This window comes from Rhipicephalus microplus, chromosome 3, assembly GCF_043290135.1.
Source record: "Rhipicephalus microplus isolate Deutch F79 chromosome 3, USDA_Rmic, whole genome shotgun sequence".
NCBI classification, from domain to species: Eukaryota; Metazoa; Arthropoda; class Arachnida; order Ixodida; family Ixodidae; genus Rhipicephalus; species Rhipicephalus microplus.
The window spans coordinates 258,455,187-258,479,603 of record NC_134702.1 but is presented as its reverse complement, the minus strand read 5'-3'; the positions used below and the strand labels follow the sequence as shown (position 1 = coordinate 258,479,603).

General features: G+C 45.0%; 1 protein-coding gene across 4 annotated transcripts in view; it reads left to right on the top strand.

The window, feature by feature from the left end:
* The window catches only part of LOC119168526 (focadhesin), a 677,649-nt gene that overhangs the window by 52,567 nt on the left and 600,665 nt on the right, over nucleotides 1-24,417 (top strand). For 3 of the 4 annotated variants that reach the window (XM_037419929.2, XM_075890931.1, XM_075890930.1), the window contains exons 5-6: nucleotides 22,196-22,291; nucleotides 22,357-22,516. In XM_037419929.2, coding sequence (XP_037275826.2) covers nucleotides 22,196-22,291; nucleotides 22,357-22,516 — 256 coding nt within the window. The remainder of the gene's footprint in view (nucleotides 1-22,195; nucleotides 22,292-22,356; nucleotides 22,517-24,417) is intronic. The other variant, XM_075890929.1, reaches the window with a different exon arrangement.

Genomic DNA, 24,417 nt, shown 5'->3' with positions numbered 1-24,417 from the left:
CTGTTCAGGTGTTTGGCCTTAGCTAGATATTGTAATGGTTGGTGATCAGTTTGCACAACAAACTGCGTTCCGTACACAAAGATGTGAAACTTTTCTATTGCCCCCACTAGTGCCAGACATTCTTGTTCTATGGTGGAGTAATTCTGTTCTCGCGGCAATAGCTGTCGGCTGGCGTATGACACTGGATGTAACACACCATCGTGGTCCTGCATGAGAACTGCCCCGATACAGGTGTCAGACGCATCCGAACGCAGTCCGAATGTGCGTTTCGGATCAGGAGCTCGGATCAGGTCCTGATGAGATGGCTTGCTTCAGTGTCTCAAAAGCCGTTTCTCTTTCTTGGTTCCAGCAGATCTTGTTCTTCTCCCTTTTCTTGGTTAATTCCGTTAAAGGCTGGGCCTTTTCGGCATATCGAGGTATTAAATCGTGGTAGTATCCTGCTAATCCCAGGAACGATCGCAGCTGCCTCTTGGTCTCGGGTCGAGTTGCGTTAGCATTCTTCACCACAGTACTTTCTACTGGTTGAATAGTTCCGCCTCCCAACCGATGACCCAAGAAGATGATGGATTACACGGCGATTTCACATTTCTGAGGCTTGATGGTTAGTCCTGCTTCACGGACTCGCTGCAACAAGTGCTGTAAAGTCTCCAAGTGCTCCTCCCAGGTCGCTGTAGCTACGAGAACGTCGTCAATGTAATGGACTACGTTTTCCACACCCTGAAGAAGAGTCCTCATTAATCTCGTGAACACTGCGGAAGCCGTCTTGATGCCGAAAGGCATATATATGAATTGGTAATATCCTGACTGCGTCGAGAAGGCAGTGACTGGTCTTGAAGCCCGATGGAGTGGGAATTGCCAATAGCCTTTCGTCAGATCGAACTTGGAAAAATATCTCTTGGTGCCGACCTCGGTGATCATTATGTCCGTTCGTGGTATGGGTTCGGCATCGGAGATTAGAATCTCATTGATACGCCGAAAGCCCACACATACGATAAGTGTTATCCGGCTTCTTGACGACAACCAGTGGTGAATTATAAGGAGAATTCGATCTCTCGATGACGCCAAGCTTCAGCATGTCTTGAACTTCCTTCTCGACGACTTCCTTCATTGCTATCAGCAAAGGGCACTGTGGAGTGTTAATAGGTTCAGATGTTGTCAACTGAAGGCGGCACTCCAAAATGTTTGTCTTTCCGGGGATGTCGGAAAAGACATAGTCATAAGCGGCTACAATCTTTTCAAGCGCAACACGCTTCTCTTCTTCCAGTCCCTCGGCTATAGGAATTGCTTCCACGCCAACGCTTCGGGTAGTCTTGCAGACTAGTAATGGCGTGTCTGTCTCGTCCTCTTCCATGACCACGAAAGATGCTGTTTGAGGGGTTGTCCTCGGCTGCCGATTTTCATAGCGCTTCAGCATATTTATGTGGAACAGTTTGTTGCCATGTCCCAGGTCCAATAAATAGTCGTGGTTATCTTTCTTTCCAACGGCTGGAAAAGGTCCTTTCCATTGCATCAATAACTTATTCTCCGTGGTAGGGAGTAAGATCAAAGCAAGATCTCCCATTTCTAACAGACGGTTCTTGCTTCCCCGATCATAGTACTGCTTTTGAGTTTTTCTCGCTTGTGACAAGTTCTCATGGGCTAGTTGCAACGTCTTCTCAAGACGATCTCGAAGATCCAAGACGTAGCCATACGTTGTTTTTACTTAATCACTGATGTGTTCTCCCGTCCATATCTCCTTCAATATACCGAGAGGGCCTCTAACATATCTCCCATAGATAAGTTCAAACGGCAAGAATCCCATGCTGGTTTGGGGTACCTCTCGGTATGCAAAAAGGAGTGGAGCGAGCAGCCGGTCCCATGATTTCGGATCCTCTTGACATAGTTTTCGCAGCATCTGTTTCAGCCTGCCATTAAAGCGTTCAACCATCTTGTTGCACATAGGGTGGTAGGGTGTCGAAATTAGATGTTTGATGGATAACAATGCATTGACTTCTCTCATCAACTCGGACATGAAGCAAGATGCCTGATCGCACAGAATCTCACGGGGAAATCCAGTGCGTGAAAACATTTCCAACAGGCCCTCTGTCACAGTCGCCGAATCAATCGCGGGCAGGGCCACTGCGTCCGGATAACGTGTCGCAAAGTCAACCATTGTCAGAATGTATCGGTTACCCTTGTTAGAGACTGGTTTCAAGGGTCCGATAATGTGAACTGCCACTCGCTCGAATGGTGTCTCAATCAACGGCATTTGGCCAAGTGGTGCTTTGCCTACTTTGCTTTTCGGGTACGTTCTTTGGCACGTATCACAAGATCGAACATATCTTTTAGCTTCTTCCTGTACTCCAGGCCAATAGAACGATCCTAGTACCCGATCAATGGTTCTTTTCGTACCTTGATGTCCTGACATCAGACTTTCGTGCGCCATCTCAAAGACTTGGCTGCGCAATTTGCAGGGAACTACCACCTGTTTTATCATTTTGCCAGAGGATAACCAGTAATGGCGGTAGACTATCCCCCTTTCTATGGTAAACGAATAATGGGTTGATCCCCTTCCATAATATAGTTGTCCGACTTTGTTTCTGCAGTTATCCAAGGTCTTGTCTTCTGCTTGCGCAGTTTCGAGATCCTTTTTGGTCATTTTCAAACTGTCGACCTTGAGTGTGGCTGAATCCGGCTTAGACCTTGTGCTCTTGATGCCGCTCAGCAAGTGGTTCAAGTGATAACTTTCCTCCTTGTATCGTTTACGTGCTACGCTGTCCGTCTCTAATTTCGGTACAGCAAGCTTCTCTTTCCATGTTGTATCAGGGTCGTGAGCCTGACGTGATCCCGGCACATTTCCCACGATAATGTCGTATAACGGGGAAATTATGCATTTTACGATGCATACGCCTGAAAAGTATGGTGAAAAAATTTCCACCTTTGCCTCTGGAACCTTAATTCTACTTCCATCCGCCAAGAACAATGTTGCCGTCGTTCCCGTAAGTGCTCCGCCTGGCACGAGGGAACGCCGCACGACCATCGTATTACTTCCTGTGTCCCGTAATACTGAGGCAGTCTTGCCGAAGATCACGCCCTGCAACACGGGCATCTGATGCTTCGTCACCCTTGGTTCGGTATTCACTGCACTAGCCATACTCTCTTCGCTTTTTTCGTCCTCCACCTGCTCGGCTTCGTTAAGGTTCTTCCTTTGCGACCATATACATGAGGCTTTCCGGGTAGTGCTGGGTATCTTGGTACACGCTTGGGTGTCGTGCCCAGTTTTACGACAATACCCACAGTATGGTTGCCTTGTCCGAGCGCGGCATTCTGCAGCTCTGTGACCAATCTTGTCACACACAAAACATCATGTGGAAGCCTTTGAAGTTGAATTACCGCCTTTTCCTGCAGGAGTGTTCTCCCATTTGTCACGGAAAACAAGCAAGTTTGACTGTCGCTGACCTTCTAAGAAGTTGTCGGCCGCTTCCGCCATCTCTTCAAGCTTACGGCAGTTTCTCTCTCGCAAAAATAACGCCACCTTATCATGACAGTTGTTTATAGATAGCTCCGCTACTATGAGATTCCGAACTGATGAGTATTCCTTTTCCGTTTTCGACATCTCAACCCATCTGTCGAAGAAGCTTGTTAGCCTCGTTGCGTACTGCACGCCCGTTTCACCATCTTGTGGCTTGCTGTGTCGGAATTTTTTACGGTAGTCCTCCGCCGTGAAACGAAATCGTTGCAGTAGCGCCAACTTGGTTTTGTCATAATCGAGAGCCTCTTCTGGCGACAGACGACCAAAGACCTTGAGAGCCTTCCCGCTCAAACACAAACTTAGGGCCGTGGTTCACTTGTCTTTTGGCCATTCTTGATCGGTAGCAACATTCTCAAACCTTTTTAGGTATGCGTCTAAGTCGTCCCGGTTCTCGTTAAACCCTGGCATGAAATTGTGAGGATTAATGGTAGGAGATGCTCGAACTGGTTGGCCTTGGTCAGCCACCACTGACTCTCTAACGCCTTCAGCCTGAGCGAGTTGAAGACGCAACTGTATAGTCATCTGGCATTCCTTCTGAAGTCGCCGTTCTAACTCCATCCGCTCCATCTTCTCTTTCCTTGCTTCACGTTCTGCAGCCCTCTCTTCTCGGGCTCGAGACTCCCGTTCTTCTACCCAAGCCCTTAACTCAGCTCCCTCTAGCCCCATGCGCAACGCCAGTGCCATTAAATTTGAACTCATCTTTGATCTCTCTTTTTTTTTTCTAGCAAAATGTAACCAGGGAACAGTAACTATTAATGCAATAAACGGCTTCGTCCTGTCGCCTTGGACGCCAATGTAACGAGCTGTATAGAGAGACAAAGCTCTAGACGAGACGCTCGTGTTTCTGTACGGAAACCTGCGATGACTCAATCGTCATCGGGCAGTAACGAGGCCGTTTATGCACTCACACAAAAAAATGTATTTACAAAAGACATGAAAAGGCTAATAATAAATGAAGTAAGGGAAAAAAATAGAACATGCTTGGAATGCTGGTGTGAGAGTCACAAGGGCATAAAAACACAAAGAGTTCACCGGAGAGGAAGGCGGTGGTCAAGTCCCGGCGGCAAACTCAACTCTGGGAAGGGATGGCCGATGCTTGGGTAGCCTGGTAAGTCCAATGACAGCCGCGGCCAAGAACGCGGCTCACTGCGGAGGTCGTTGACCTGGAGCACGCATGGCGTTTGCCATGCCTATCTCGAACGCTGGCTGTCGCTCGCTGCCGTAGGTGCCGGACTCGCCTGGCGGAAACGTCCTGGCGACGTTTCGCCCACGCCAGGCCCGAACTGCAAGGACGGCTGGTATGGCCCCAGGTGGGAGCCTGCTGAGACCTCGAGTCCGCAACCCGACGGCTCACAGCTCCCACGCCCTGGTTCTTCAACCTTGCTTCTTCCTTCCAGCCACGTCTGCCTCCCTCCTTCTTCTTTGCACCACCACCTGCTCTGATTTTCCTGCGTCGTCTTCTTCGACTGTCTCTGTGGCGCGCACTTCAAACACAATTCTATCTTCACGATCACGCACGGCCACTTCATTCATCACACGAAGTGAGGGCTGAAAACCAAATAAGTCATGATTTTTTCGTGCGACACTTCATAGAAGGTGGAGATGTTCGAAGTCGTGTCCGCAGTGTTTGTTTTGAGTCGAAGCACATAGGGATTCACTTTATTGCAAAACCGCATCTTTTCTCGCAGTGAGAATATCCTTGCCTTATCAGTTCCGAATAGTATGCTGAATTTAACAGCTGCCTTGTGCTAACCGGAGGCATGATGTGCCTGACACTGCTCATGAAAAAGAAAGTGACTGTGGCGATGCGGCTCTGTCAGCTGTGTCGTACTGAATACTTTTGTAGTACGGCTGTTACGTACGGTCGTTTGAGCACCTCACGGGTGTACCTGTTCACCAATATGGCTACCGCAACAGGACAGCAGCAATGGTGACGTCACATGCAAGCCATGTATTGATGTCGTGAGCAGAGCTAGTTAGGCTTAGCCACGACTCCGAGCAGTGAGCTCAGCTGCAATGCCCGACGATTAAAAAAAACATCGTGCTTGTTCACATGTACAGAGTGTTTCCGCTATGATCTTCGTGAGGAAGTCCGACCTGTTGATAAGCAGAACCTACAAGCGCAATGTACCGAGATGCCTGTCTGCGATTACCTCATAATTGAGCTTCCACTTGCGGTGGCTTAGCCAGTTTAGCTTGCAGTGTTTTTTTATGCAATGATTGCTTACAGAATGAGTGTGCAGGTACCACAAGATGGCGTAGTTCTCGACAGCCGTGATTGTGTGACTATAGAGTTTCCTATAAATACACTAGAGGAAATTCTGGCGCTAGTGTCTATAAGAGTTCCAATGTGTGAGTTAGCATGGGAATGATAGGTAGTACACATATCTGTCTAATCTGCATTCTTTCGGCTCTATTTGGCCTAGCATGGCTTGGAGCTTGCTGGTCACGAAACAAAAATCAGCAAATGTTGAGCAGTTCTACTTCCTCGCCTTAACCTTTTAGGCTCACTAATTCAAATCTTCCCACAAAGTTCACAACGGTCCGTTGTATTGTTAGAAACTAAACCAAAACACGAACATAAACAGTCGCACGTACGTGGGAACTAGGCGAATTTTGTGACCCATTTGGCATGAAAGAGTCAAGGCTTGGAAGGAAAGGAAGACGCTTATCTTGTGACCCATCATTGCCGTAGTTTCTGAACAATCGCAGTGCCATAGTCCCCTCTAGGTAATTCTAAGTACTTGCGACATGCAAAGGCACAAGCAGCAGACTATGCCCTTCCATTTCGGCCAATGGCGAGTCCTGCTAGAGTAGAGTAACATGGTAGACTCAGCCAATTGGAGGCTTCGAAATAACCTTCAAATATTTGCTTTTTGTGCAGTTGTTCATGAGGGGTGAAGCTGGCAGAGGTGAGGAATTTGAACTCCAACGATCTTGAGTCATTGTAGTCAAGTAGTACTCTTTGCTGGGCTAGTTTGTTCGTATTGCTGTACAGACCACAAAGATATGGCTGACTTTGCCCAGCGAGAAATGGAGGGAAGAGGTCAAGGAAAGCACAGACTTTAGACTGTTTATTCATCATATTCTGCATCAGAATTTGTAGGCCCAGACATGAGCAGCAAGCCATTCATCCATTGATTGGGGACCACCCTAATCACAACCTACGAACTAAAAACTTGCTTTCCGCCTGGGAGAGAAGCACTGACGTATTTCTGACAAAAGCATGAGGATGTTGTCAGCCTCTGTCGGCATGTGGATGAGAGTATAACGGGGACTGACAGAATAAAGCATATACTAATGAAGAGCATTGATGATGATACTTTTCATATGCTTGTGCCCAATAACCCTCAGACCATAACTGAAGTGATTCAGCTCCGTCAAAGTTTTGATGAGCTGCTTAACCAGCAAATTTATACACATCGCACTAGCGCGCAAACTTTTTGGCTCTGGGCTCAAGAAGTTGATGCTGACTATACCGCACTGATGGCTCAAACTCAGCATAACTCAGCACGTAGCATGAAAAATATGAGACACAGGACAAGAGAAAGGACGAAAGGGAGTGTTTACTTCTAACAAGATTTATTTCGAAGAGCGTACACATATATTCTCTCAAAATGCGAAAAAACAAGCAAAACAGTCAAGCCTACAACTTCCCTGCGAAAATCTTACAATCTCAAGGAGAACAATTCTTTTTGGCAACGCCCGAAAGAGGGGTTGCTGGCGCAGTTCAGCCAACACCCTCTAAAAATTTTTCAGCCCTCTTTACATCTTTCTTTCCCCCTGTGCTACATCATGCCAACAGTTCGTGCTCCACAACAGTCCGTGCTCCACATTTGTGTTTTGGTTCTGTGTGTTCATGCTCAATTCGGTGCTCTTCGTGTCTGTGGGACGGTTCTTTTTTCGGTGTACACGTGTTAATGCATGATGAAACGTCTGGCGCAAATTGCATAGTCTCACAATGACTGCAAGTTCGTGCAACATGGGCCTGTGTTGTGTTCTTGGCTGCCATGGAAACTATGAGAGTAGACTAAAAGTACACGTATTGATTCTCAAGTTATGACACACAGAAAAAGTGGCGTCAAGCTATCCCTCAGAAGGATTTCACGGCAACAGTGCGTTAGAAGGTTAAGAATTGTATTATTGCTTCATCAAGCGCATGAGTCTTCTTCCTTAGCTGCAACAGCTGTAATTGTCGAAAGGGACTACTCTTTCTGTACATAATTAGAATACTTCAACACAAAGATGAACAATCTTGCATTTCTTGTGAATATTCTTATAGGGAGAAAAGGCGTCGTAGAGTATTTGTACTAGGTTTTACTATTTACTACTTACTAAATAGGTAACGCCACACATACAAGTCAGAGCCAAGTCCACGCGGATATCAGCGAGCGCTGTCTTTCTCTTTGCTGTCATCCTCTTCATCTCCAACAGCGCTTTGTAGCATCACCCCCGGCAGCGAAGGCATCGACCCAGTGCTTGGCTGGTCGGAGTGGAATGGCTTTAGTCGTGTGACGTGAACGATGTCAGATGATCACGCTGTGGTGACCTCCAGAGGTTCGATTTTGTACGTGGCGTCAGTGACTTGGTGCAAGACTCGGTATGGACCAGAGTATAGAGAAGTCAACTTCTCGCAAAGACCAACTCGCCGTGAGGGTGTCCAAAGAAGGACCATGTCACCAGGATTAAAGTGGATATACCGGTGGCAAACGTCATAGATTAGTCGTTGCTGTTCTTGCGAAGTGTTAAGCCGAAAGCAGGCAACTTCGCATGCCTCCTCAGCTCTAGCGATTGCATCACAATCGTATTGCTGATGTATCATGAACGGGCGGAAGGAGCGTGCCGAAAAGCAGCGTGTGTTTTTGTCCGTACAAGAAAAAAAATGGAGGGAAACCTGTAGAGTCATGTCGAGACATATTGTACGCAAATGTTACGAACCTAAAAAATTTGTCCCAGTCACGATGATCCGGCGAAACATACATGGCGAGCATGTCCATAAGCGTTCTGTTGAACTGCTCGCTTCAGCCGTTGGTCTGCGGGTGATACGCAGTGGTGAACTTGTGTTTTGTAGTGCAAGCATGCAGAATGTCTTGGTTTACCTTTGATAGAAAGTATTGACACCAGTCTATAATGAGCTGTCGAGGAGCGCCATGGCGAAGCATGACGTCCTCGAGCAGAAAGTCTGTAACCTTGGTTGCATGACTGGTAAGGATAGTATGTGTGATTGCATACCGAGTCGTGTAGTCGGTGGCAATAGCTATTCACTTGTTTCCTCTCATGGATAGAGGAAAAGGGCCAAGGAGATCAAGACCAACTTTCTAAAATGTTTGAGATGGTATCTTTATGGGTTGAAGGCGTCCTGCTGGAAGGGTGGCCGGTGTTTTGCGTTGCTGACACGATTTGCACGAAGCTACGCAACGATGAACAGAGCAGTAAATACCGGGCCAAAAGAAGCGGCATCGAACATGGTCATATGTCCTTGAGACGCCCAGGTGACCAGCAGTAGGAATGTCATGCAACTGCGCGAGAACAGTCTGACGCATATGTGTAGGTATGACCAGCAGCAAGTCAGGACCGTCAGGATGCATGTTGTAACGGTATAGAACACCATTATGTAGCACAAACATACGAAGAGTTGGAGGCGTAGTGGGGTCACTAAATCGGTTGATGATCTCTCAAGTGAGGATCACGTTGTTGCTCCTCTCCGATATTTGCCAATGTGGAAAGCGCCAGGATGCAAGTGGATTTGCTGCTCACGGGAAGATCTGGTGTATCTACTGGGTGACGAGACAAACAATCAGCGTCCTTGTGTTGTCGGCGCGTTTTATAGACGGTAAATGTGTACTCTTGTAGCTGCAACGCCCACTGTCCCAGCCGTCTGGTAGGGTCTTTGAATGATGACAGCAAGCATAAGGCATGTTGGTCCGGGACAACAGTGAATGGCTGTCCATACAAATATAGGCGAAATTTGCCTACGGCCCAAACGAGCACAAGACATTCGCGTTTGGTGATGGAATAATTGCGCTCCACTGGTGATAAAAGACGGCTAGCGTATGCAATGACGTGGTCACTACCATGCTGTTGCTGTGCCAAAACAGCGCCAATGCCATGGCCGCTGGCGTCGGTTCGCACTTCTGTTGGAGCGAATATATCAAAGTGGCCAAGAATCGGTGGCAACGTTAGGCGTATGGTCAGTTCAGGAAATGCAGTGGCTTGTTCAGGACCCCAGACAAAAACCACATTCTTCTTCAGTAGGTTTGTTAGAGGGCGTGCAATGTCGGCTAAATTGCGTACAAATTTTTGAAAGTAGGAGCAGAGGCCTACAAAGCTTTGAACGTCATTCACACAGGTCGGCACTGGAAAATCCTTGACTGCGTGCACTTTGTCGGGATCAGGACGAACATATGAAGAATCGACAAGATGTCTGAGGACAATAAGCTGCCGACGGCCGAAGCGACACTTCGACAAGTTGAGCTGGAGGCCTGCCTTTCGGAAAACGAAAGAAACTGTTGAGAGGCGCTCGAGGTGTGTCACAAAAGTCGGCGAAAAAACAAGGCAGCATAAGCCTATTGACCACTTGAAACCGTGTAGTAAAGCGTCCATCATTCGTTCGAACGTAGCTGGGGCATTGCATAACCCGAATGGCACTACTTTAAACCAATAAAGGCCGTCAGGTGTAATAAATGCGGTCTTTTCACAGTCCATGTGATCAACTGTAATCTGCCAGTACCTTAACGAAGGTCTATTGAAGAGAAATATTTCACACGATTGAGACACTCAAGGGCGTCATCTATGCGTGGTAGGGGGAACACGTCTTTTTTTTGTTACCTTGTTGAGATTTCGGTAATCGATGCAAAAGTGCCAGCTGATGTCCTTCTTTCTGACGAGCGTGACAGGGGAAGACCAAGGGCTTGAAAAAAGGTCTATGATGTCCTGGGCAAGCATTTTGTCAACTTCTTTTTGTATGATTTGAGGCTCAGTCGAAGAAACACGATAGAGTCGCCGGTGTATCAGGTTGGCATCGCCAATTTTGATCCGATGCTTCACAATGGTTGTCTAGCCAAGTGGTCAGTTGTTGAGGTGACATACGTCTTGGTATGAAGCGAAAAGGACACGAAGAGCGTGCACATGTTCAGCTGAAAGGTCTGATGCGATCATTTTTGTGATCCTTTTGAAAGCAGTTTGACCGAAATCAATGCTTGTGGGTGATGGGTTATCCACTGTTAAAACGGAAATGTGGTAGTCGCAGGCCGGGGCAAGGGACGCAAGGGACATACCATGGGGCGGGATTTGTGAGCATAGTCCTAAATTGAGGAGAGGGAGACATGTGGCATTGTCCTTTATACTGATGACCGTGTGCGGGAACGTGACGTTTTGTGAGCAGAGGACGGCAGGGTTGGGTGACACGACCTAATCACCATCAGGAACGGGTGGATCAGGAGATACCACAATATACATAACGGATAGAGAAGGAGCGTGAACGTAATCGCAGGAATGTAGCGTCCTTGGTTCAGCATCACTAGGCTCAACAGCATATGGTAGAGCAAGTTGGACGACACCCGTAGCACAGTCAATGAGAGATGAATGGGAGGATAGAAAATCAAGTCCTAAGATCAGCTCATGCGGGCATTGCTCCAATACATAAAACAAAGCAGAGGTGTGGCGTCCGGCAACAGTGACCCGAGCAGTACACATCCCACTGATAACTGTAGTCGTACCATCGGCTACACAGAGTACAGTGATCGGAGCTAGAGTGAAAACCTTCCGTAGTTTTGCACGGAAGTTCAAGTTTATAACTGACACGTAAGCGCCGGTGTCAACTAGTGCTATGACAGATGTGCCGTTGACACCTACTTCGATTAGGTTGTTGTGTCCAGGTAGTGTTAGCAGAGGAATTTGGGGTCCGGTTGTCACGGCAGGCTCATCTCTAGGAGCTGCGCCCATTAGTTTTTCGAGGAGCGGCGGTAGGAGGAAGGGGAAGGAGAACGAAGAGTTGAGAACGAGAAAGGCGACTTGACGGTGAAGGAGAGCGGTGCAGTCGGGGAGGCATCGATGGTATTGCAGCATCGTCTTCGTGGTTGGGCAGTCGGGAACTAACAGGAGAACGCCTATTGTTGGAATAGTTGGACCAGGGTTGAGAGTTTCAGGAACTATGGCAGTGGCGGGAAATGTGGCCGACGGGTTCACAACAGAAGCAAATGGGCCTGTCGTCAGGAGTTCGCCATTCCGCTGGGTTCCCCTACAGAGGACGGGTGTACGGGTTTTGGGGCAGATCAGAAGGACAGAGTGGATGGTAGTCAGATCTGTTCACGGGGCAGAGCGTCTGGAGTCCAACGTTAGCGAGCTCCTGTGGTACGATGGTCTGTATTGAAGAAATCGTGTAGGAATCGTCGGGGCCACAACTTTGCATGGGGACTGGAACTGCAGCTTCGATTTCACGGCGGACGAGGTGTACAATGTTCTCACCTGCAGCAGGAGCAGGTGGCGGATGGATATCCTTGCAAGTAGACGTCGCCGCTGTGCTGGGAAGGTGTGAAAAAATTAGGAGCTATGTGATGACTTTTTGCTTCTTCATAGCGCAGACATTCGCTAACAACGTTGTCGACTGTCGACGAGTTGCGGAACACGAGGAGAGTGAAGGCATTATCTGCGATTCCCTTAAAGATGTGCGCGACCTTTTTGGATTCCGGCATCTTTTCATCAATCGTGCGGCAGAGGGCGAGCACATCCTGAATGTAAGTCGCGTATGACTCCGTGCAGGACTGTAGTCAACACGCGAGTTCTTTCTGCGCCGAACGAGGACGCCCAATAGTCTTGCCGAAGAGGTCGATGAGTTTGTGTTTGCATAGGTCCCAACTGGTGATCTTTTCTTCGTGATTGGAAAACCAAACTTTCGCCATGCCATCAAGGTAAAATAGAAAATTGCCCAACATGAGCCTCGGATCCCAGTTGTATAGTGTGCTCACCAGTTCGTATAGCTAAAGTCATTCCTCGACATTTTTGTTGTCAGTGCTGGAAAAGGTGCCCGGGTCGTGTGGTTGGGTCAGGACGATGGGACGGTTAGCGGAAGTTTGTTGCGGCGTGGCAGGCCCGGCTGGCCGAGGCACGGTTGGAGTCGTTTCTGATGCATCTTCGTATTCCTCTTCAGTAGACATAGCAGAGGCAGTCAACTGGCGTCTGCTACGGAGAATAGTCGTGATGGTGAAAGGGAGAACTCGCACTCTTCACCAAAATGTTATGGGGAGAAAAGGCATTGTAGAGTATACTTACAAAGTGTGTTTAACATGTAACGCCAGACATACAAGGCAAAGCCAAGTCCACATGGATGTCAGCGAGCGTTGTCTTTCTCTTTGCTGTCTTCTTCATTTCCGACAGTGCTTCGTAGAAATATTCACTGAGCAGTGGGGTGCATTTTTAAATAAAGAGTGATAAGAAGGATAGCTTTCTCACAGTATAGTTTAAGGAAGTTCTATTTTGCTTGTACTGCCATAAACTACGCCTTGTTTGTTATCGGTGCTTTGTTTTCTGCATGTTGATGTTTGCAACCATCTCCGATGCCAAGCGTGTAATGTAGGAAGTTATTTTGACAATAAAAATGTCATTCTCATGATGGGATGCAAGAAATAAAACATAAGTCGACAAAAACAATAATTTGATTTTCTTTCATTGCAGTTGTAAAAACCAGCTTCCGAAAGTGATTTTCTTTTTTTTTTCCTTTCTTGCTGTCTTTATTTTGTTAATGGAGAATCGTTGGTGCAGTATTTGCCCGGCCCAAAGATCTAAAGAAACTTCATGGTGTCGTGTTAAAAAAAAAGCTACGTTTGATGGCTATGTTATGCATACCACTGTGGCGCTCTTTTTTTCTTTAATTTTTTAATGACTTCGTGTGTATACCACAGCTAAATAATTATGAAGGAACAGCTATTCGCAGGTTATTACTACGTGTAGTGTATTTCATATGTAGCGTGTTTACAACAGCGATCTTTTTTCTTTTTTTTTCATGCGCAGGTGTAATGCTTATGTGTTTTTTTTTCTTACGAGAGTAAAACTACGTGAAGGATGCTTCGCTTGTGCCCGAGAAAGCTTTTCCATGACATGACATGGTACTTTGCACCCAACACAGAGTCTTACAACACCAGTAGAAGTGAGTGGGACACTCCGGAATACCGAAATGTAGCGCCCGCGCGTACTCATCGCGTGACGTCATGCTACCATCGAAAAGGTCTTTGGAATCTAGGGGTTGTTGATTCAGCCCTAATCTACAAATCTTCTCTGCCTCGATACTTTTTCTTGTCGTTTTATGTCTGTTTCTTCCTACAACTATGGTGTCGTGCAGAAGTGTTTGGCAGCCACACATGCTGCAATACAATGCCAAAAAACCATCACGACTATTCCTGATGTTAGAAGCGTGTTGACAAAGCCGGTCAATAAAGGGACACTGAAGAGGTTCTAAATTTGGGTATTGATTGTGAATTCGGTATCCGCAATCTCTTACAACATGCTTATGAACGTTTTTTTCCGCGAGGTTCGACTAGACAACGACGCTTTAAGCGGGCAAACTTTGACCAAGAAAACGCTCGCCCCGGCACGCTCATGCACAGAGGTGGAGCATGGGAAAGAGAGGCACTTGGGGGAGGTGACGTCACTGTTAAGGTTGAGCCGCCGCCCGGCGGGCTATTTTGCGCCGGGCCGCCTGCGTTGCTCAGTCCGCTCAGCTTGTTTACTTCGCGGTTGTGCCTTCTTTCTGCTGTGATCTGCTGCCTGGCGAAACATCAGTTCTGCCAGTTCGTAGGAATTTTTTGCCATTGCACCGTTCTCTTCTTTTGATTAGAGATTTTCGCCATCTGACATTCACTAGTTCTGTTTGTGCAAGGTTTAAGTGGACTTGCAATGCCGAGCCACTGTGCGGCATATGGCTGCTGCAGCACTTGCGGTTGCGATGAGGTCGCTTTTCACAAGTTTCCCAGGATCAGAAGATGGCTGCAAAATGCAGTTAAAAGAAAATACTTTAAACCTACGAGATGAAACGCGCTGTGGTGGTTGGGAATCTGCCGAAATTTTTTAAGTGTGAATACACTTTATAAGCGACCCCAAACCATCCCCCGCCGTCCGAGGCAGCAGCAGCACTCCTCCTCTTTCCCTATTTGCATGCATTGGGTGCATGAGCACGTGTGGCAAAAGTATGTGTACAAAGATATCAGTAGACATAATCGAAATCGGCAATTCTACACAACAGTTGCATGCTTCTAGCGCAGCTAATATACCTTTTGCATTTTAACACATCATCACTGTAGTACTAGACAGAATTTAGAAAAAGCAACAGTGTTATGAAAAAAACAGAAGTGCAATGTATGAGCCAAACCAGTCTTGTACAATTTTCAGCGCAGTTCAGAGCAAATATGACCACTGCCGCAAGAGTGGCACTTGTCTGGCTCTTTTTTTTCGCAGTAGCATACTGATTTATTGCATGTACCTTGGCCGCTGCGAAGTACGATACTGACTGCATTAATAACGCTGCACTCTGAGCTGTGAAATCACCAACAGCTGATGTTTTTGCATGTTGCCCGCACGTAGAGCGGACCGTGCCAATAGGGTAAAAGCGAGTGCCAATGCTGCTGTTTCTTGTCGAATTTGATATCCACTGATAAGCATATAGTTTGTAACAGTTTACTACAGTGAAATTAACCACTGGCATGCATCTTATACGTACCAGTCTGTTTACGACGCGGGTGAAGGTGGCTAGTTAAGACTCTCTTTTCTGCGTCACTTCAGTCGCCACCCTCAAGGTGACGACCGGCTCGAACGTGTACGAATGTAGAGCGAACTCAATCTGACTTTCATAGTTTGCCATGCTAATATCAACTACCTGATTTCAACAGATAAACACTGCATTGACTGCCGGCGAGTGCACTCATCTGTATTCACCTTCCTGACAGTGACGTCACGGAGCTTCGACCAATCACAGCGGCGGCGAGACTCGCGATGGCGGCCGCGGCGTCTGTTGCTTGTTTTTGACAAAATAAAATTATTTGTAATGGTTTATACAAGTTTTCGACTTGATTTACGAGTTTGCCACATAAAATCACATATCATGACATAATCTCGTTCTTTTTTTAAGTGTTTCAGTGTCCCTTTAAGTCGCCAGGTTGACTCCTTTTTAAACGGGGAGTAATTGTGCTTGTGCATGGTGCTGCCAGCACTGTGCCAGCGTGAAAGAAAACTTTGATGCGTTTGTGATTTGTGCTTGCTGGGTAATCACTCTGAACCAGCTTGGTTGACTGACACATTGTAAAGAATAATGACAAGCGTTTGTAGGGCAACACAATTCGTGTAGTATGTATGTATGTTAGTGTAGTGACAATAGAACAGAAAGAAAAAAAGCATTAAGGTCTTCTGAATCAATTTTTGAAAGAGTTTTAAATAGTAAGACTACTTATCTTGAGTTTTCTGTCTACTTGTGAGTTGCGCGCCCCTGTTTCGAGAACTTATCGGTTATATTTATGTGGTCATCGCGTTGAGCATTCATAATTGCTATATAGTAGGCTGGCTGTACTAATCTATTATGGAGAAGTTATAAAAACTTTTCATGCTTAGTTTTTACGAGCCAAAATTCTACTCTCTCAAGATGGATGTTCAACATTCAAACTACGTAAACGTAGCTGATTAAAGTTGACTCTTGTTAATATAGACTTGAAGGAAGCTCGGGATTTAGTTTGAATTATCAAGAAGTTTGAATTATCAAAAGTTTTCAGATATATGACTCTTGGTGAGGTGCGACTACACATTATGATTAGGCATTGATTTTGTCACATTTAAAAAATTTTTCAAGTGTTTTTAAATTTTAACTGCTTGCAATGAGCAGAAAGCAGAAGTGTAATGTCCACAAGTTTATTGACTATTTACTGCTGATCAGACCTTTTAAAGAAATTGTGAATTACCAACTGCTTCATTGCTATATGTGCCATCAGCACAAAGCTCCTTATACCAGTTGAGAAGTATCACAGTTTACCATGCATGTGCTTCGTTTCAAACATTTTACGAGCAAAGCCTTCTTTTTTGAAGGCCTGAGGTGCTTATAGACTGTTGAGATTATATAATCACACAAATTTTTAATTAGCAGGGAAGCAGCAGGTTTTTTCTAGTATGGAACTGCAAAAAGTACGAATTAACGGATTGATGGAGTTTGAATTGAGAGGTTTTTAAACACATTGCAAGAATAGAGGGCCAACCAACAAATTGAATATTGTTTGAATTAACCAAAAGTATAAATTATCAGAGTTAGAATTATCCCGACCCTACTGCAGTTCTCTAAATAACAGCGCATAACTCACAAGTCGCAGACAGGGAACGCCAGATCAGGAGTGCTACCACTCAAATTGGCAAAACCTCGTTCTTGTGTACAATTTGAAGTCAAAATTATCAAAACTGAGAAACTCTGAAGTTATCTGGCGCTGTCTTTGCATTGTGTACGAGTGTTTTTCTGTATTGAAAATATTGTTGTGTGGCGATGTTGAGAGTAACCCTGGTCCAGATATCCAGAAATCTTTAGATAAGATTATAAAATCCCAGGAGTCAATGCAGAACGATATATCCAAAATGAAAGCCTTGCAATGCAAGCTTGATGCTTCGCTTTGCAGTGTAATGGCTAGACTTGAACAGATCGAAAAACATGTGACAGGTTTTCAAACTTCCCTGCAGCCTATAGCACCAATCGAACAACATCTGCAGTCGCTCCATAAGTGGGTTATTTCGCAACAGCAAAAGGTAGTGAATCTCGAAGATTACAGCCGGCGGTCAAATTTGCTTGTTTTTGGTGTACCCGAGGCTAAATCAGAATCTGAAAATGAACTGAAGGAGAAGGTTATTGGCAACATCTTTGATAAACGACTTGGTGTGAAGGTTGCATCCGTTGGGCGTATCCACAGACTGGGAAAACGCATCAAGGAGACCGGTAACAGTGAAAATGATAGCGGTAGAGGCGAGCAAAAAACCCGACCAGTAATCTTGTACTTCCAAGACTTCAGTGAGAAGATGGCTGGCTGTTTTCAGTAACGTTAAGAAGCTGAAAGGCTCGAAAATTTACATTCAGAATGATTATTCCAAAGAAACTCTCCGCAAGCGAAAACTTCTCTGGGAATCGGCACGCAAGGATAAGGATGAAGGGCTGTATCCAAAACTTTATGACGATAAACTTAAAATTAATGACGAAACATATGTTTGGGATGATTTAACAGGTAGACGAGTGAAGCTCATTTTGTCCCCCGCGCAGTCGCAGTCGAAGTGACATGATCCCGGCAGCGATTCTTATCGCAACAGGCTCATTGTATTGAATATGAATGCCCAAAGTGTTGTCAATAAATCCCAATCCCTGGAAATTGCATTACTTGCGCACAACCCCGACGTAGCAGTAATAACTGAGACTTGGTTAACCAGCGATATCACTGACGACTGCGTCTTTCCTTTATTGTTTTCGGTCTTCAGATGCGACCGTGGGTCACGAGGGGGGGGGTGTGGCTGTTCTGTTAAAGAAAAATGTGAAAGCTGTAGTTTTAAATCAAATAGAAGACCACGAAAGCCTGCTTCTCAAGATAACATTTTCTAGTTTCACTTTCGTCCTATGTGCGCTGTACAGACCTCCCAGTTCTGATTCTTCTTATTGCGAAAGCTCCAAGATCATTTGTTTAGTTTCCGCAAAACCAGGCTTATGCTTGTTGGCGATATCAATCTACCAGGTATTGATTGGCCTACTGGATGTGTCGGAGCCGCAGAGCACTCTGATATTCTATCCGACATTATGCTAACTCATAATTTAAACCAGGTTGTTCTTGAGCCCACTAGAATTTGCGGTACAGCTAGGTCCGTACTCGATCTTGTGTTCTTAGATCGCAGTTTTTCTGATTATTCATTACATGTAAGTGACGGGATTTCTGATCACAAGGTTGTAGTTACCAATGTCTTTTTAGAACCTAAAAAACGTTTGGCGGGAGTTAAGCATACATATGTCAAAGACTACTCCAGGGCGAGGGACGAGTCTGTTTTGGATTACCTTGACATAGCTTACGAAAGCTTTCAAGGTAATGATGTGCGGCATTTGTGGGAAATGTTTAAAGAGCATTGCAAATTTTGTTTAAAGTCTTTTATACCTGATAAGAAAAAACGAACCAAAAGGGTCAATCCATGGATTAACCGAGATATTATTCACCTAAAACGGCGAATTAAACGTATCAAGAAGACTCGCAGTCCCGATTGTGATGTCTTAAATAGGTTAGTCTCCAAACTTTCGAGCAGCGTAAAATCCGCAAGGAAACGGTATTTTTGCGAAAGTTTGCCTCAGTTCATTTTAAACGATCCAGGAAAGTTCTGGAATCACATCCGTAGTGCACGTAAATCGGTCGATCAATTATTGGTTGATGGCAAGCTCGTCTCTCCATTGCTAATGCTTTCAATTCCTTTTTTCATTCTGTGTTTTCAAACGATCAAGGTGATGAATTTTAAATGGAGGCTCATTCGGAACAGATCGAGCTTGTTTCTTTTGAAGGAGTTTTTGAAATGCTTTTGCGATTAGATCCTAAGTGCACTACTGGCCCGGATGAAATCCCGAACGCCTTTCTGCGTCGCTATGCAGAATCTTTAGCTCGGTTTTTGACAGTCATTTTTCGTGAATCTTTTCGGACGTCCGTGCTGCCCCATGATTGGCTTATGGCTAGGGTAATTCCAGTTTTTAAAAATGGAGACCGTTTCCATGTTGACAATTATCGACCAATTTCCTTAACGTGCTGTTGTTGCAAGATGATAGAACATATTGTAGCTAACCATATTCTTAATGTACTGGAAAATAATAAAACATTGAGTCCCTTCCAACATGGTTTTAGAAAGGGATTTTCTACCGTTACGCAGTTGGTTACCGCCGTTCATAGTTTTAGTTCAATCTTAGATCACTCCGGGCAAATTGATCTTTTGTTTTTAGACTTAAGCAAGGCATTCGACAGGGTTCCTCACGGTAGCCTTCTTTTAAAACTTAAACAAGCAGGAATTCCTTCTACACTTGTAAATTGGGTTAATTCATATTTGAAAGATCGAACGCAATTTGTAGACATCGATGGTACTTGTTCCTCTTCTCTAACAGTGACATCAGGTGTGCCCCAGGGAAGTGTGCTGGGGCCCCTGCTTTTTTTGTTGTATGTTAATGATTTAGTGTCTGTGGTTGGTGATACTGTGAATATTGGAATGTTCGCGGATGATATCATGATTTATACTGAAGTGCAGTCTGCTTCTGATCAACATCGGCTAGATAGGGCTTTATGTGACATATCATCTTGGTGTGACAAATGGGGCATGAAAATTAGCACTACAAAAACAGTTCTTTTACGTATAACCAGGAAACGAAACCCCATAACTTTCCGGTACAAAATTAAAAACACCTTAATCGAGGAGGTTAGTAAGTTTAAATACCTAGGTATCGTATTGAACTCCAGATTAGATTGGAACGACTACGTTCAGCAGGTAACTTCTTCAGCGCTAAAAAAAACTTGGTCTTTTACGGCATAAACTTCGAGGTACATCTAGTAACGTTAAGCTTTTAGCGTATAATTCCATAATTAGGCCTAAACTGGAGTATGCAGCGGTTGTTTGGGACCCGCACACGAACAAAAACATTAACGAATTGGAGAAGGTTCAGAGGAGGGCTGTTCGTTTTATTTATAATAAATATAAAGGAAGTGATTCTCCGTCAGGTATCATGGCACTCAATAAAATCCAACCACTACACATTAGACACCAAATTTCCCGCTTAGCTTTTATGGAATCCCTAATTAAGTGTAAGACTGGATTATCACCCACTCCATTCATTAGTCCGTCCACCATGAGGAAAACACGACACACACATAGCCACAGTTTATCCCCATTCTTTGCCCGAACAAATACCTTTAAGTTTTCATATTTTCCACGCACGGTAGATGACTGGAATAAATTGCCAGAAAGAATTTTTAGTGGAAATTTTATGACAGCCCTACACGATCATTTTAGAAACTTTTAATTACTGACGTTCGGGTTTTTAGCAATGTTTCTTGAAGTTGTGCGTGATTTTCTAGTTTTATTTGGATTGAAACCCTGCTATGTTTGTGCGAAAAGTCGGTTTCACCGTGGCTTGTTTATTTTGTAGTTCCAAGTGAATTCTGCGTTTTGTTGCTTCATTATTTTTGTTACATTGCATTGCATTGTATGTGCGTGAACATTCTTTTTTTCTGCTCGTCCTGCTTGGACCATTAAATTGGTCTGCAGTATTGTATAAATAAAATAAATAAATATGAATGTCAGAGTAAACACACTAGGAGGATAGTTATTCAAAGCCTTCAGCTAGGCTCTTTTAGTCTATTGCTGACATAGTCACGAGTTGGAATTCACGTTCTTTTTCTAGCACACATACGCATGCACGTATACAGGGTGTTTTCTTTTTTCAAGCAATGCAGATTTTTCCTTGAAAAAACTATAATAGGTAGGCACTTGTTGTCTTCAGAGCCAATTTCTAGGCCGAGGCTGAAAGATTTTGCCACTGATTTGATCGCTTAGAAATAATTAAATAGTAAGAAATGAATTAACTTTTTTATTATCAATTTTAGAGTGGTTTATATGTTGAAGTTGATTTATGTCCCAAATTATGGCAAGCCTAGTTTTAAAAAAAATGAAAATATCACGTGTGCATTTATCGTCGAATTTCAAGACCGCAAAGCTGAAGAAATTGACACTAATGCACCGAGTGTGCCTCAACTAACAGAGTATGTCAAACTAACGCACTCAGGACATTAGTTTCACTTTAAACCTAATACAAGAGGTTGGAGTTCATGATAAGAGTTTTATGTGATTAGAGTTCATGTGTGGCTTCCATTATGTACGTTCAAAATTTTTTGATCGGCATTCGTTGGGGAGAAATGCATTTTGTCTCTTTGGTTTGAGTCAATAGTTGTGAAAACTTTGTGATGTTAAACGATGTTGCGGAAAAAGGAGCGGTAACAGCGTGTACTGCTCGGTGAGCCCCAGCTAATCAGTTCAAGCTGAAATGGTTAGTCTACAATGTGGATGCATCGAGAGTCGTGCCCCTCATCTCGATGCTCAATGCTGCCTGCTGATTGCATTGGACTCTCTTCCTACCACTGGTTGCTCCAGTTGCTAGTGCTGTCTCATTGCACTTAAACACCTGGGGCCATTTTAAAACCAGGCATACTATTGACTGTAAAGACGTGTTCGTTCCATATCTACTCTGCCACCCACTCCAGTCTAGCCATGCCTGACTTGACTCTGCTGTTGGCGTAATATTCGACACAGCGGCTCATCGTCTCGTCGACAGCCTTCAGCTGTCACAGGGCAAAGCTTTACAAATCTTGTGTAGGGCAGTGGAGGACTGCGTAGTGTGTTTAAGCATAAGTGATTCGAGAATGGTGTGTCGTGTGTGTAGTCATGGCAGTTCTTTGTTCCCATTCAGCGCTCCAACTTTCCAGCTTCACCATCATTTTTTGTAGGTTAAAGGCATTGTTATTCCAGTTGTAAATGTCTTCATTAGCCTCGGCAAAAATATTTCAGTTGCCGTGATTACTCTAACCCTTCCTCACATTGGCCATTTTGTCACAGAAATTCACTGTAGGCAACAATCATTATGTCTGTTAGCAAGAGCTGCTGTCTTTTGTGCAGGAGCCACCCGCTGGTGTTAGTGCTTCGGGAGCGGCCAGACTGTTGGGATGCTGTTCAGCAGACTGTCCAGGAAGCGCTTGATGAGTGCAGCATAGGGTATAAGTAAGGATCTGTCGAGCGACAGCACAGTCAGTGGTCTTTTTTTCATTGTGCAACTGCAGTCAAGAGGAGGCCCTGCTGGAGATGCTGCGTCCACTGCTGCTCCACTGCTTGGTTGGACCCATTCAACCGACTGAACACCAACCGCTTCGGTTGTGGCTGTGGCTAGCGCTGGCTCAACACTGGCCCCGTTATCTTGGTGCTCTACTTCCCTGGATGCCCGTGAGTAATGTCTTAAATATGGGTGGCCACGTGGTTGAGGATCTTCGCACTAATTTTCCCATGCTAGTTTCAAGGCAAGCCATCTTTCAAGACCAAATGTTTGCTAAATGTAGGTCATGTGCTTGCTACTCAATACATGTCAAAATACTGGTGTTTAAATACAATGTTAAATGAAAAATTGGAGCATAACTTGAGATGCTTTTTATAGGTTACTCTTTTCGCTACTCTTTCTTGGTTTGTACCATATGGGACTGGAACACCCTGCCATCTGAAACTGTCTGTATTTGTTCAAATGATATTTTTTTTCTATGCTTTATGAATGTGTTATCATCATAATGTGCTTACTTATATGTTATGTACTATCAGCCTCAAATGAAACCCAAACAGCGGCAAGACTTCGCGATGCTATAGTGCACGCCGTCTACTTATCACCACAAACAGGCACGCATATATGCGGAAAGCTGCCGAACAGGATGCGCGCGCCTGTCAATCATGATGATTGGACGGCATGCACTAGACTGTCGCAAAGGCTTGCTGCTGTTCAGGTTTCGTTTGACGCTGATAGTACCTTCCCTGCTGTAATGCCTCTTGGCGAAGCTGGTACCTAATAAAAAATGAATAATGGTGCAAAAACTGCAAAACAGCACAGTTGGTGACCTGCTCCTTCTCGTTTCCCTCACCTTTTCATCACTTGCCCTCACTTCTTTTTCCCACTTTTTTCTATTGTACGAAATGCTTTATCCTCATCCTTCCTTCTATTCACCTCATCCTGTTCTCATTCGCACCCTTTGCTATAACTTCACCCAGTGATCCCACTCTTGTGCCAACTGCGCTAAAGTGCGCGAAATCAGATTTACTGTGCCATCCTGATAATATCAAGGAAAATTGCGCCAAACTGCGCCAAAGTCGAATTTGGTAGCGTCTTTCGGCACGTGAATACACGTGCATCTTGTTCTCGGGGCTACCAATGTCACAATCACGTACCTATTTTATTACACTGAATAAACAGCAGTCACGCGTCCGTTCTAAAATCCACGATGCAATGTTTGGTGCCGACGCAACTTTGTTGTGCAAGTCCGCTTAACGGCGAAACAAGCTCTCCGCAGGGCCTTGTGACGCCTAATCCAATCGGTAGCGTGAAACTGTGGCGGTGATTCTTCGGCGGATGTCGTCCGTTCCAGGAACGCTGCTGATAGTTCCTTTGGAGAGTTGCGTGGCATGTAGTAGAGCAATTTTCACTAATAACTGCATGCGTGCCGCCAGAATATCTGTCACATCTATGTCTAGACATTGCCATATAATTTTTCATGCTTCGCGTCTGGAGTAAACACATAAATGGTGAGAATGGGTTGACGCTTTTTCTCTAATATACTTCATCCATGGATCATCATACAGAAGAGCTGTTTGGTGATTCCTTCCATCAGCACATCCGTGTTTTCAGTCGCTGTGGCGGTAAAAGCCCCTAAAAGACCCTTTCGAACTCGAGCTTGCTAGGGTTCGAATTGAAAATTCTCGCATGCTTTCTTTTTAATGTCATCTCATTATTAAAAGCATGCTCCCTGGTCAGAGCAGCAGTAATTCAGTTTTAATACACGCAGCTTTCAATATCGCTGGCGGCTCTGAGGTAGGAAGGCCCACGGTGAAGCAGCTACGCCTTGTTACACGCCCACCTCTCGCTTTCAAAGGTTAATAGCTGATGGTTAAAAAAAAATTAAACATCACGTCATTGCAATCATTGCTTCGTTTTTTTTTCTCTTTTTGGGGTGAGATGGAGAAGGGGCGTAAGCTGCGTCACTTGAAGGGGGCATTCGCGAGCACGCTATTTCGAAGCCTAATGAACATGGTCATAAACTTTCAGTGCTACTATACATATGCTTCGCGTTTATATAACTGACATTCAG